We start from the raw sequence: 12,866 nt of genomic DNA on the forward strand, positions 1-12,866 counted from the left end.
TCAAACTGGAGTTAGGTATCCTGGAGGCGCTGCCAGCCAGCTCTCCCACTCCCCTCCCTCCCCTGCAGTCATCCTGACGGATGAAGAGGTGCAGCGCAAGCGGGAGATGATCCTGAAGCGGAAGGAGGAGGAGGCCTTGAAGGACAGTCTGCGGCCCAAGCTGTCCGAGGAGCAGCAGCACATCATCACCATCCTGCTAGAGGCCCACCACAAGACCTACGACCCCACCTACGCCGACTTCACCCAGTTCCGGGTACATAGCCTGCTGGCAAGGAGAGTGAGCAGGGAGCAGCAGGAGTGTGGGGACGGAGAGCTGGGGACCTATGACACTGGGAAGCCTCCCCTTCATTTGCTCTTACTCCAAGCCGCTCCCTTTAGAGGTCAAGGCCAAGGCAGGAAGGTGGCCGAAAGAATGGGGGCCTCTGAGACCCTATCTTTTCCTCCCAGCCTCCAGTCCGAGACGATGGAGAGAGCTGTCATCCACTCAGCATCTCCAGGAACTCTTCCTCATCTGGCTCAGATCTCTACACTGCCTCTCTAGGTAAGCAGGGGTCCTGCCACCACAGAGTGAGGGGAACCACCCCACTGCCCTCAGGCTGCCCTGCCAGTGGAACTCCCTGACGTGAGCATAAACCTGTGCCTGGCAGTGTTGCTCAGAAAAGCGCTCTCTGCCAGAAGGGGACTGACTTGCACAACGCTGTGCTGGGGACTAGGCCTCTCAGGGATGCCAGTGCTGCAGGCCCAGCCTCCCAAGCCCAGCTCCTGCTAAGCCAGGCTCTGGCTCCCTGCCTGGGGGCACCTGCTTCCTTTCCATGACCCTGGACACTTTGGGAGGTGGTCTGGAGTGGGAAGGAGAATGTGTAGGTCCATTGCCCAACCCTGGGGGACTGCCATGTCCCTGGAGGACCTGCCTCCTCCAGCTCACCTAAGAGTCTGGGATACATGGTGCTTTTCTTCTTATGAACCTTTCATATCTTCCTCTTCATCCTACCTCACCCTCCCTCTGCTATCATCCTTTCCCCTGCGATCTCTCTTCCAACCCTGGTATCCTCCTGCCTGACAGCAGGGTAGAAACCCTTCCTCCCCTCCCCGGCAGCTACAGCCCTCAGTTATGGTGCCTCTAGACTCAGCGACCAGTCTGTGCCTGGATCCAGAGAGGAAGCAGGGGACCTGGCCAGCGGAACGGAGATAGCAGTGAGAGCAGATGTGTCTCCCACCCGGAAGTGACAGGAGGAAGGTGGCACGGGCAGGAAGCACTGAGTGCTGGATCAACTGACAGACCTGCCAGATTCTCTCACCTTATAGGGACCCTGCCACGTGTAAATTCTGCTTTTTTCACCAACTGGCAGATAGATCTATACCAGAGAGGGTCAATTTGTATAAGATACACATTGCTCTCTACTTCCCTCTTAAATAATCATCCCATAGGTTAATTGATCAACTAAAGTCTCATAGGTTAATTGCTTACCCCACCAGTGGTACATTCAGTATAGCATATTTTTACTTAAAATTTCAAACAAGTTAAAATTTATAATTAAAATGAAAGTATACATTGGTACTACACATTCATCACAGCAAATTTAAAATACCTGTAAGTTTATTATATAATCTTTAATCTTACTGCCTAAAGAAAACCTACTATTAACACTATGACATTAGTTCATCTTTTTATAACATATGTACATTCAAAAGTGGATTTGTGCTGTGTAGTCCGGTGACTTGCTTTTTTTCTCTTAATAATAAACTGTTCCATATTTCCATGTCATTTAGTATTCATCTAGAATAGTTTTTAAAGGCTGCATAATATTCTGAGATATAGTAACACATATGAATCCCCTATCACTGACTCCCTAAATTGTTTTTCAGCTTTTTAGTAAGATAATACTTTGCTTGCTGATAAACGTATACACTTATTCCAAATTTTTTCCTTATGATGAATTCATGGAAGTGAGATTACTGGTCAAAGATTAGATCTAAGTGTGGACTTTTGACCCCTCAGTTCAAATGGCTTTTTAGATTACCGACTCAGATTTACAACTTCTGCAACATCCAAGGACTGCATAAGTAGTGCCTGATTCCCTGTATTTTTACAAATACTGGCATCAACATTTAACCATATTTGTTTTCAGTTCAGGCGAAGCATGTAGGTGTTCTTTTTTGAAGTATTTGATCACAAGGAAGTAGGCACAACAGAGGGACTACAAAAGTGTGGCTCCAGGAAGACGTGTTTCTCTTAGAGTCTCTGGCTTTTTTATTTTAACTGCTTCACGCTGCTGAAACAAGAGACAGAGCAAGACCCAGAGGGAAGCTGAAGTGACCTTTAATGGGAGGCTGTCGCTGTGGGCCCTGGGGATGGCTCTGCCGTTAGGACAGACACGCTCAGCCCTCGCAGGGGCAGGCAGGAGAGGCCTGGCCTACACATCCTCAAACGGTCCCTTCTCTCGCTTCATCCTCCCCAGACATGGTGGAGACTTCCAGCTTCTCCCACCTGGACTTGAATGAAGAAGAAGACTCAGATGACCCTTCTGTGACTCTGGACTTGTCCCAGCTCTCCATGCTGCCTCATTTGGCTGACCTGGTCAGTTATAGCATCCAGAAGGTCATCGGCTTTGCCAAAATGATCCCAGGATTTAGGTAAGAAGCTTCTTCAATGTCTTGGAACAGTCAGAATCCTATACTGAGCTAGAGAAAAGCTTGGAAAATGAATCTGTTGCTTCCCCCAGAGACTCAGGCCCTAGCCCACATCTCTAAGTCAGACCCTCCAGGAGAGGCCTGAGAGTCGAGCGTTAGCCCATCCAGCATTACTCTGCGAGCTACGCTGGAGAGCTATTCCATCTCCACACTTTGGATGATATATTGATACATAGTTTCATGTTTATTTTTGTATATTTTTAATCTTCATTCTTTCCAGAAGCTCACTGGGTACATTGCCATTAAAGTATACACACAGTGTGGTTGAGAATAAAAAGAAATAAATCAATATCAAACTATATTATCATCATTTCAAGCGATAGCAATAGCTGCAGTTGTAGCAGAAACGACAGAATATTTTCTAGAAATGCTCGGGCTGGGTGCTAGGATCTGGGAGCTGAAAAATGACAATGTCAGCTAGCTCTGGATAAGTTGATGAAGTGCCATTTGCTGTTTAGTGGCCCTCTCTGCTGTGTAGAGAAGCCACAGTTATTGCCTAAATAACCACTTTGCCAGCCAGATGATGGTAATTCACAGCATTACTCTACGAGCTAGCCTAGAAGATGATGGAATGAAAGCATTTCAGTTTGTTTCTACCCTGACAACTGTGTGCTATTTTTTGTCTCTCCCCAAGGCAAATATCTGAAATTCTCTAAAGCTTTTCCATGAAATTAGTGCAAAAATTATGGTGAAGAGAGAGACAGCAAATGCATTGAAACATGTTTGATCACAGGAATGGAGTAAGGGCAGCCTGGCAGTGAGGTTAAGGAGAGGGACTGAGTCTCCAGGTTGGGCAAGGCCTGGTTCTACCCTCTGGAGCCTTCTCTTGGAACTGACAATACATTCCCTTGAGCACATTTCCAGCTCCCTCCTCCACACTTGGTGTTACTGTTTGCAGATGTTTGTCTTCCAAATTCTTGTTTTGTGTAAATAGCTAGAGAAAAAACACTTCAAAGTATGGAAGTCTACACTGTAGCACCTGGCTGCAGCTTGATTCTGAGGGGTAGTGTCTATGCAGGAGTCCTTTTGCCTTGCTCTGGTGGGGAGTTGGACAGTTGGCCCATGGGGCCTCTCCAGGTGCAAAGGAGAGGATCGCACATGCGGGTAAATGGTCCTGAGAGGAAAGTTCCTCGTTAAACCAGATCATTGCAGCTCTGCTCCCTTCACAAAGGCCCCTGGTCTCCGTTTTTCTCCTGTGCCCTTGACCCCTGTCTCTTACCTTACCTTCAGTTTCTCTCCCCAAGACTGAGCTGAAGTTCTTTCCTTTCAAGCCTCATTTCCCCCCGGATTCCTAGTCTTGCCCAGAAGTAGCAGGCAAACTGAGGTACCTGTGGGCAGGTGATGGAGCTGCCCACCTATTGGCTCAAGTGGGTTAAAATGATCCTAAACAGCCCTAGATTGGTTTCTCTCTCTCTCTCTCTGGCTTGACTTCAGAAATCTTAGAGCAGATAAAAACCAAGCAGATCTTGACAAGTGGTCTTGGGGGACACCGATGTGGACACTGTGCCCACATTGAGGGGATGCTGAACCCAGATGGGAGCCAGAGCCAGGGGCTTTCTGGTTCTGCTGGTTTCCACACTGAGGAGTTCTGTTTACCCAAGAAGTGTAAGAACGGTGGCTGTGTCCCTGGTGCCTTTGATCTTGCTGCCTCTCAGGTGGCAGCAGCAGGTATGAGGAAGGCGGGATGAGACTTCTGTGTGGGAGCCAGACTGGATGGGCTGTTCTGGGCGTGGACTGCACTGCGGCCCGGCCTTGGCCCCACTCCCTCCTCCCACCACCTATCCTTCACCCTCTCAGCTCACCGTGCCAACCTCCCTCTTTGCTGGTGCTGCAAGACAAATGCATAAAGACTTGGTGTCAGGAGCACTTGGGAGAATGACAAAGAGCACCCCAACTGCCACCTGAGGCAACAGAAGACCAGACCACCCCAGCTGGGGCCCGACTCTGTGGATGAAAGGCCCAGCCTTGTTGCCACTGCGATTTCCAGGGACCTGGGGGCCGCCGAGCTTCCTTCATCTCATTCTCTGTCTCCACATCCCTTTGTTTATTCCTCCATCCCACCGACCGACCAATGGCTTTCTTACACAAACTGAAAGGGATACAAGTCGACTAGGATACAGTCGCTAGGCTGCAGGGATTCAGTGTCGATGGAAGGGATAAACGTGAGCACAGAGCAGCAGAGAGGAGAGGAGACTGGCTAGGCCCCGTGGGAACCCCTGGTCAGGAGGGGCCTGACTCCGCCCGGGAGGTGGGAAGGATAAGAAGGACGCATCTCCACCCATGAATGTGAGGTTGCTGTGGGTTTGGCTCATGGAGCAGCATGTCTGCCTCACAGTAAGCAGTGATCTCACTGAACTCTCACTGGGCACCAAGGGCGCAGGATATTTGTTTACTTCTAGTCCTCCATTCTGGGTCAGGCACTGAACACAGGGCTGTGTGCAAAGATATTTCCCACAAAATCACCTATGCGAGGAAAAATTAGAAAGTTGGGCATGATGACACACACCTGCAATCCTACCACTTGGGAGGCTGAGGCAGGGGGTTCGCTGCAAGTTTGAGTCCACCCTGGGCTACATAGTGAGTTCAAGGCTAGCCTTAACTACATAGTGAGACCCTGTCTGAAATCTCCTTCCAAAAAAAAAGAGCAAACATGAGAAGTAACCAAACTATCCTAAAATAGGTAAATGGGAGATTGATTCAATAATCTGTAGTTCACTGATATAACATTATACATATTTAATGTTTTGGGAGTTTTTTTGCGTAGCTGGGGATTGAACTCAGGACCTTGCGCTTGCCAGGCAGGCACTGACACTACTGAGATAAATCTGCAGCCCAACATTAAACATACTTAGAACAAGGAAAAAGAATTATTAGTGAGCCATGCATGTGGCATATACCAGAAATCCCAGTGACTTAGGAGGCTGTGGCAGGAGGATCACAAGTTTGAGGCCGGCTGGGGAAACTCCAAGAGACTCTGTCTCAAAATTTAAAAAAAAACAACAAAAAACAAAAAGTAAAAATGGGCTGGGATAGTCCAGTGGTAGATTTCAATCCCCAATGCAAAAAAAAAAAAAAAATTAATGTTATGGAAAAGTGTGATACAGAATTAGTATAAACTCAATTGTTAGAAAAAGTTCCTATTTGCATAGAAAAAAGATAGGAAGGAAATACACCGAAATGTTAATTATGGTTATAAGCATTTTTATTTGCTTTTATATTTTCCAAAGATTTAATAATAAATGTTTTACTTATGGAGTTTGAACCAAAATGAAAGTGGTGTTCGTTTTTATTCTTTAAACGTGGCCCTAGCACCAAGAAAAAAGTGACAAGGACGGTGAGAAGGTTCAATCCTATCTATCCTGAAAAAAATGAAAAAAAGGACACAGTAGTTTTGTTTTTAATAATCAAAACCCATTGGTCACGATTAAAGGGAAGTCTCTTGGCTAACAGAGGAGCCTGACTCCGGGCGCCTTCAGAGTACAAAAGTACAACAGTGAGCAAGTGAGTGAACGCAAGGATCATAGCTCAGGAGAGGAAGAGGCCATTAGCACAGAGCTTTCTAACAACCTCCTGCCTGGCTCCAGAGGCCCAGCGCTCCCTGGCAGCAGGGGAAGCCTACAGAGCCATCTGTGAGTCAGGCTAGAGGAAGAGGCTGCCCACAGGACCTCCAGAGGGGCCTTCCACCCTTAGCGCTGTGTGATTTCTTCTCACCCCACATCCTTTGCTCACCCCACCCCGATCATGCCCCCTTTTCATCCTCATCGTGTCTCAGCCGTGGACACAGAACTCCCATCCGCTCCTGTCTGCATCGTGTAGCTGCATACCAAAGCAGGGCCATGGAGAGGATGACAGCCTGCGAGCAGGACATCCAGGAGGAACCAGACAGTTGAGAAGAGAAAGGGAAGAAAAGCCAGAAGCAAGTGATCTGTGGGCCCTGCTCTTTCCATGCTGTTATTCAGATAGCCTAGCACATAACTCAGAATAGTGGAGTAGCCATTGGCCTCCTATCACATTGGCATATACTTACCTATTCTCTTGTATTCACGTTTCAGTGAGCAGCATGTGGGCACCAGTAAGGTAACTAAGAATTTGGCTTTCAAGTAACTTACAAATAAGCATCAGAGACAAACATAAAATAAAGAACAGGGCAGAGAGAGAATGGTCAAAAAAGAGCACAAGTGATATATGATGGGTGTTAAAGAAATCCAGTGGTGGGCCAAGAATGTAGCTCAGTGGCACCACACCTGCCTGGCAAGCGCAAGGTCCTGAGCTCTGTCCCCCACACCAGGAAAAAAACATCCAGTGGTGAAGTCTGTAATGGGAAAGATAGTTTGGAGCTGTACAAACAGGTTGCCTTGACCTTGGGTGTTCAAATCAGTGAAGATTTCTGGGCCTGACAGTGACCTTTACCCACAGCAGCAGTAGGAAAGATGAAAGAGAGACTTGAAAACCCTGAGTCCAGATCCCAGTAGGGAGCTATTATAAAACAAAGGTACTTTGGCCTAGAGCAGTCCTGGTGGTGGTGGGAATAAGGGCAAGGGCTTCAGAGGTGTTCTAGAGACAGAGCTGGCTGAGAATCACAAGAGGACAGGGCCAGGGATTTAGCTCAGTGGTTCTGCTGCCTGCCTCGCAAGCGCAAGGACCCAAGTTTGATTCCTGGTACCAAAAACAAACCAAAAAACAAGAGGACAAAAGGAAGGGAAGAAAAGGAAATGTGAGAGTGGTTAATGATGAGGGGGCCACACCTTTCTCAGAGCTCCCTATTCATGCCACAGCATGGGAGCGTCCCCAGGTTCTCATTTCTGTCCCCAATAGCTCTGGCTGCTTAGTCACCGGGTTTTCCTTGTCCACTTCACTTCTCACATTGGCACACGGCTGTCTTGAGTTGTTCTCTCCTAAGAGAGCACTCCTGTCCATTCCTACCAGGTTGTAGACTCCTACGTGGAGGACCCAGGCACATGCTGGTCGCCTGGCCGGTGTATCCTGGCCAAAGCATAAACTTGATTTGTGGGACTTGAAGATCTCGACTTACAGTAGCCTGACCTCTCCCCATTCCTCTCCCGGCAGAGATCTCACCTCTGAAGATCAGATTGTGCTGCTTAAGTCAAGTGCCATCGAGGTCATTATGCTGCGCTCCAACCAGTCCTTCACCATGGAGGACATGTCCTGGGACTGTGGCAGCCAAGACTACAAGTACAAGGCCACTGATGTCGTCAAAGGTGCGTCTGGCCTCGACCTCCACCTTTTGCAGCTCCCAGACTCTGGCTCCTCCTCCACGGGGCTGTAGGTCCCAAACGGGCAGGGGGAAGGGCGCTAGGCAACAACAGGGAGAGCAGGGCCAGCTAGGGTTGGAGGTGGGGTGGATGATGCCTCAGTTCTTCCCGTGGCACCTGGCCATTCTCTCTCACAGCTGGACACACGCTGGAGCTGATCGAACCCCTCATCAAGTTCCAGATGGGGCTGAAGAAGCTGAACATGCATGAGGAGGAACACGTCCTGCTCATGGCTATCTGCATTGTCTCCCCAGGTATGAAGCCCAGCGGCGAGAAACTCAGGGCCCTGGAAAGTGGGGAGTGTGAAGAACCGAGCTCTTGAGGGCCAGCAGGGTATCTCAAGGGAGCAGAGAGGAAAAGGAGAGGCAAGCGAGGAGACACCCACTCTGCTGCATTTCCATGACCCGTACACTGTGTGTATGCTTGGCTGTGCCTTAGAGAGATCACAAGTGATGCACAGAATTCTATGCAATAAGATAAACAGGGTCCCCCAGACCACCCTCAGAGTCCCTAGGTCACTGACGGGCCTGGATGTTCCTAACACTCAGGCTGTGCTGCTGCAAGCGCTGAGCTCCACATTGCTGTCACTCGAGGTTCCTTGGAGGCAGGGCTCAAAACCCTGGGCACGATGGATGCTTCTGCCAGGACGATTTGATTGGTTGTGATTCATTTTGGAGACCATGTGCTTTGACTCCTGACCTTTTCTGCTTGTTAGGGGTAGGAAGAGGGAGAAAAGACTGAGGAAGAAGCTACTGTAGCCTTGGTGAGGTTGTGCTGATGGTGATGAGCCCTGAAGGGGCAGCCTTTCCTTGCATGGACCATGGTCAGGGGATAAAGTAGTGGTCCCTGTCAAAGGATGGCTTTCCTGGACTGCGGGCCCAAGGAATAGATCTGTGCTCCCCAGACCCAGTCTGAGCCAGCATCGGCTCCGTTATTCATTTATGGACTCTGCAATGGTATCCAGAGCACTTGCCAGGTACTGTGCTAGGCACGGAGAGTCAGAAGCAAATGACACAGACTTCTCCTCCTGGAAGCTCAGTAGGAAACATAAAACAAATGCCATTTAATAACTAATGCTAATATGATGAGAGGTTTCAAAATAAAACTATGTGATACTATGAAAAGTAGACCAGCAGCAGGGAGCTAGTAAAGTCTGGGTCATGGAGGTAGTCAAGAATAGCCTTCTTGAAGAATGTTTCTTTTATTTTTCAGTCCTGAGTATTGAACCTAGAACCTTTGCACTGAGCTAAATACCGATCCTTAAAAAAAATTTTTTTTTATTTTTGAGCCAATGTTTCACTAAGTCACTAAGTTGCCCAGGCTGTGCTTGAAACTTGCAATCTTCCTGCCTCCACATCTCAGGGTGCTGGGATTGCAAATATTTGCCACCATTCTGGCTTGAAGAAGGTCTTTTAATCTGCTAGCCAAAGGATTAGTCAGTCAGGCAAAAGAAGAGCTGAGTTGCAGAAGAGGTAACGCAGAAGTGGGGCACTGGTGCGAGGACAGAGTACAGAGACAGAGGAGTGCGCGGAGGTGGGACAGGACCAGATGCCCACAAAAGGACTTGATCCTAAATGCAGCGAAGTCACTGGGGGGCTTTAGTCAGGATGGTGACATCACAGGTCAGCAGTCATAAGGGTGGGCTGGGGTGCTGAGCGGGCTCATCCAGGTGGGTGGGTGGGTGTAGCGACACTGAGCAGCAAGGGGCCCGGCTCAGAGCCTCTGTGTATTCTCCCAACCCCTGTGTCTCAGACCGACCTGGGGTACAGGATGCCAAGCTGGTCGAGGCCATCCAGGACCGCCTGTCCAACACGCTGCAGACCTACATCCGCTGCCGCCACCCACCCCCAGGCAGCCACCAGCTCTACGCCAAGATGATCCAGAAGCTGGCTGACCTGCGCAGCCTCAACGAGGAACACTCCAAGCAATACCGCAGTCTCTCCTTCCAGCCGGAGAGCAGCATGAAGCTCACGCCCCTTGTGCTCGAGGTGTTTGGCAATGAGATCTCCTAACTAGCATGATGCGTGGTGGCACCTGGGCAGGGCTGCTCTCCCAGGGCCCGGTGTCCAGGTCTGGGGCTGTGGTGGCCCTCCCACACTTCCTGGAGCTCGGCTCCTCCTCTGCCATCTCCCTTCTCCACTAGCCTAATAACAGGTCCCCCTTTCCTGTAGGCCACAGGCAGCCCCCAGTCCCTTGAGATGTGAGTCACCAAGAGAGGCATTTGTTTGTCAAAGAAACTCAAGTGGGGCCTGAAGTTAGAGGCTGGAGGCCGGGCCTTGCCTAGGGAGGCCCCTGTACTCCTGACATGGCTGCTGCTGGTGCCCGGGGAAGGCAGGCAGGAGAAACGCACCATTCCTCAGGGACAGAGATGTCCACTCTTCCCCCACACTAGGTCCACATGTCCAGAGCCCAGAGGATAGGATCCCCCCTACCCACCCCGGATCCATACCAGCCCACAACCCCACTGCGCCCATCACACCCTGCTGCCAGACTGTGCTGTTCTGTCTCAGGCAAGTGGGCACCATGGGGCCTCGTCCCCCACACATCCTCCCACTCCTGGTCTCCCTGGGATCCTCCAAGGATGACCAAATCCAAGACAGCTAAGGTTGCAACTCCCCATGCCCACCCTGCTGGCCAAAGGGCGCAGGTTTACCCTGCAGTCCTCGCCTTCATCCCTTTGTCGTGGTAACCCTCTCACTGCTGGGCAGCAGCTCTGGTATGGTGGGCACCCTACACATCTCTGGAGCCACTGGCTGGGAACCCTTCTACGAGGGAGCCCAGGAGGGTGAAACACAGGGCCTGGGCAGTGAAGAACGGACAAAGCTGGTCTCCTGAAAGGGTTGTGGGTGGTGACCCCAGGATGTAGCTTTCACAAAGCCCAGGGCCTGAATCTAAGGAGTTGGTCATGGGGGAGCTGGCTCCAGCCGTCCATACTGCAGGACTAGATCATCTCCAGTCCTGGTTGCAGAGAAGCCTCTCTCTAACTCCCCACCCTGCCTTACCTCCCACCAAGGACAACAGGCCTTCCTATGCTTTTCCCCTCTCCAGTGGTGCCCCAGAAGTCTGGAGCAGCAGGCCCTCCCTCTGGCTCTCCTGCGGGAGCCACATCTTCCCTGCCTGGCAGGGTGGTGTGGAGGAACTGGGCTTTCCACTGCCCAGTTATCGTCATAAGACTGCTATGCAGATGAAGAAGCAGGCACTGGCGTTCTGTCGGAGCCTCAGGATGTAGAGGATGTATGTGTAGGGGGCTGATCAGGGCATGTGGCGGTGGAGTGCAGTGGGGCTGGTTCCCTTCCTGTTCTCATTCCGTCACCCAGAAGTGAAATGGAGCCTGTGAGGCAGGGCAGCCTGGGTACATCCCTCAGACCTCACTTCTCTGTAGCCAGCCAGCCCAGGAGATGAGAGCCTCCAGACTTCTCACCTAGGATGAGTTCTTTGCCATAGGTATGTGGGGCCTGAGCAGAGGGGTTCATGAAAGGGGACTCCACGAGGGGCCTCGAGATGACTGCTTGATTTGGGGGAACATCACGGCATTGGAGGTATCAATAGGGAGGTATGAAGGTGACCTTACTGAGCCCCCAGAAGATGCCCCTCTACTGACACTTGTTTTTCCCCCAAAACCCCAAAAGGAGTCAGACTCAACACTGCAAATGTTGCCAGTATGCACCCATCCCTGCCTGTATTTCTCAGGATTCTTCAGGTGGAAAAATATCTAAGAGCCACATTCTGCTGTAGACTAGAGCACATACAGCTTCATAGTAAATATATTACATCTGAGTTGTTTCAGAATCAGACAGCATCTGTACTATTTGCAAATGTCAAGGGTAGCAGGCACCACTGATCCAGAGCTGTTTATTCGGGGCGGGGGGGACTTGCATTGTGAAAATGCTATACATTCATGATTTTTACTGTTTGTGATTGTTTCACAAGAGAAACATCTCTGATTTTAGCTGCACAAGGCCTTGATCTAGCTTACTATTCAGTGGGAGGAAGAGCTTGAAAATTGCTAAACTAGTCCAATGCCCTTGTTAAAAGAAATTGACACTTGGAGGAAAGCATGGTTTGACCAAACTCATCTGATTAGTTAGAAGTTGGGGCAGGACTGGGCAAGAAACTGGAGTCAGGGTCCAGAGCCCTTTTTCTCTAGATCACTTCGCATTCCCCTGGTGGCTGACCCAGTCCCCAGCGGGGAAGGCCTGGATTTTAGACAGAGCAAGTCTAGATGTGGGACACTCTCTCCCCGTTCCCTGGGTTGTAACTCCACGGAGCTATCAGGAGGAACACTTAGCCTGTGCTTCAATGTGAATCTGAGAGTTGGCCCTCCGTGTGGCCCTGTCCTTTGGGCCCTCCACCTTAGGCCTGTGTGATACTATCAATGCAGTGCATCGGTCTTTATAATGTATCCACCTTCCCAGATCTCCTTCTGACCCTCTTCTCCCCAAGGAACTCCCTGGACCCCTGTGAACATCAGGTACTCAGCCCAAGGACCCGTAACCATCCAGGCCACTTCCAAAGGGAAAGTCTAGGTACGGAGGAAAAAATAATAAAGGAACAAGGAACATTTCAAGGGTCTGAAGTGGGAGAAAATGGCATCATCTAGTCTGTTTTAGAATAAGAGTATGAAGGTAGACACATAATCTACAACTTTCAAAATGTATTACTGAAAATTAAGGAAGGTGTACATCGCAATGGGAAATAAACAAGATTTCCAGAGCTAGGGAAATCTTCCTGCTGGCCGACTGGAAGAGAGTAGGGAAAGCAAGTAAAGCCAGCAGAGAAGACTGGAATGTGTAATAAATGTGGTGAAGGCTAGACATCAGGCATAGAAGGCTATAAGGAGTGCCTCCTGAGTGACTTCCAAAGAGGAGAATGTTTGCCAGGAGTTTGTCAAATAAACCAATG

The 12,866-nt window shown here is 49.9% G+C and overlaps 1 protein-coding gene across 4 annotated transcripts in view; it reads left to right on the top strand.

Annotated features, from left to right (window-relative positions):
* The window catches only part of Vdr (vitamin D receptor), a 48,957-nt gene extending 36,354 nt beyond the window's left edge, over positions 1–12,603 (top strand). For all 4 annotated transcript variants that reach the window (XM_010638332.1, XM_010638336.1, XM_010638333.2 and 1 more), the window contains 6 exons: positions 69–253; positions 448–541; positions 2,460–2,634; positions 7,759–7,910; positions 8,102–8,218; positions 9,717–12,603. In XM_010638332.1, the coding sequence (XP_010636634.1) occupies positions 69–253; positions 448–541; positions 2,460–2,634; positions 7,759–7,910; positions 8,102–8,218; positions 9,717–9,976 (983 nt within the window). In that variant the 3' untranslated portion in view covers positions 9,977–12,603. The remainder of the gene's footprint in view (positions 1–68; positions 254–447; positions 542–2,459; positions 2,635–7,758; positions 7,911–8,101; positions 8,219–9,716) is intronic.
* The last annotated feature ends 263 nt before the right edge of the window (positions 12,604–12,866 follow it).

This window comes from Fukomys damarensis, unplaced genomic scaffold, assembly GCF_012274545.1.
Source record: "Fukomys damarensis isolate Sample0158 unplaced genomic scaffold, DMR_v1.0_HiC HiC_scaffold_15, whole genome shotgun sequence".
Taxonomy (NCBI): domain Eukaryota; kingdom Metazoa; phylum Chordata; class Mammalia; order Rodentia; family Bathyergidae; genus Fukomys; species Fukomys damarensis.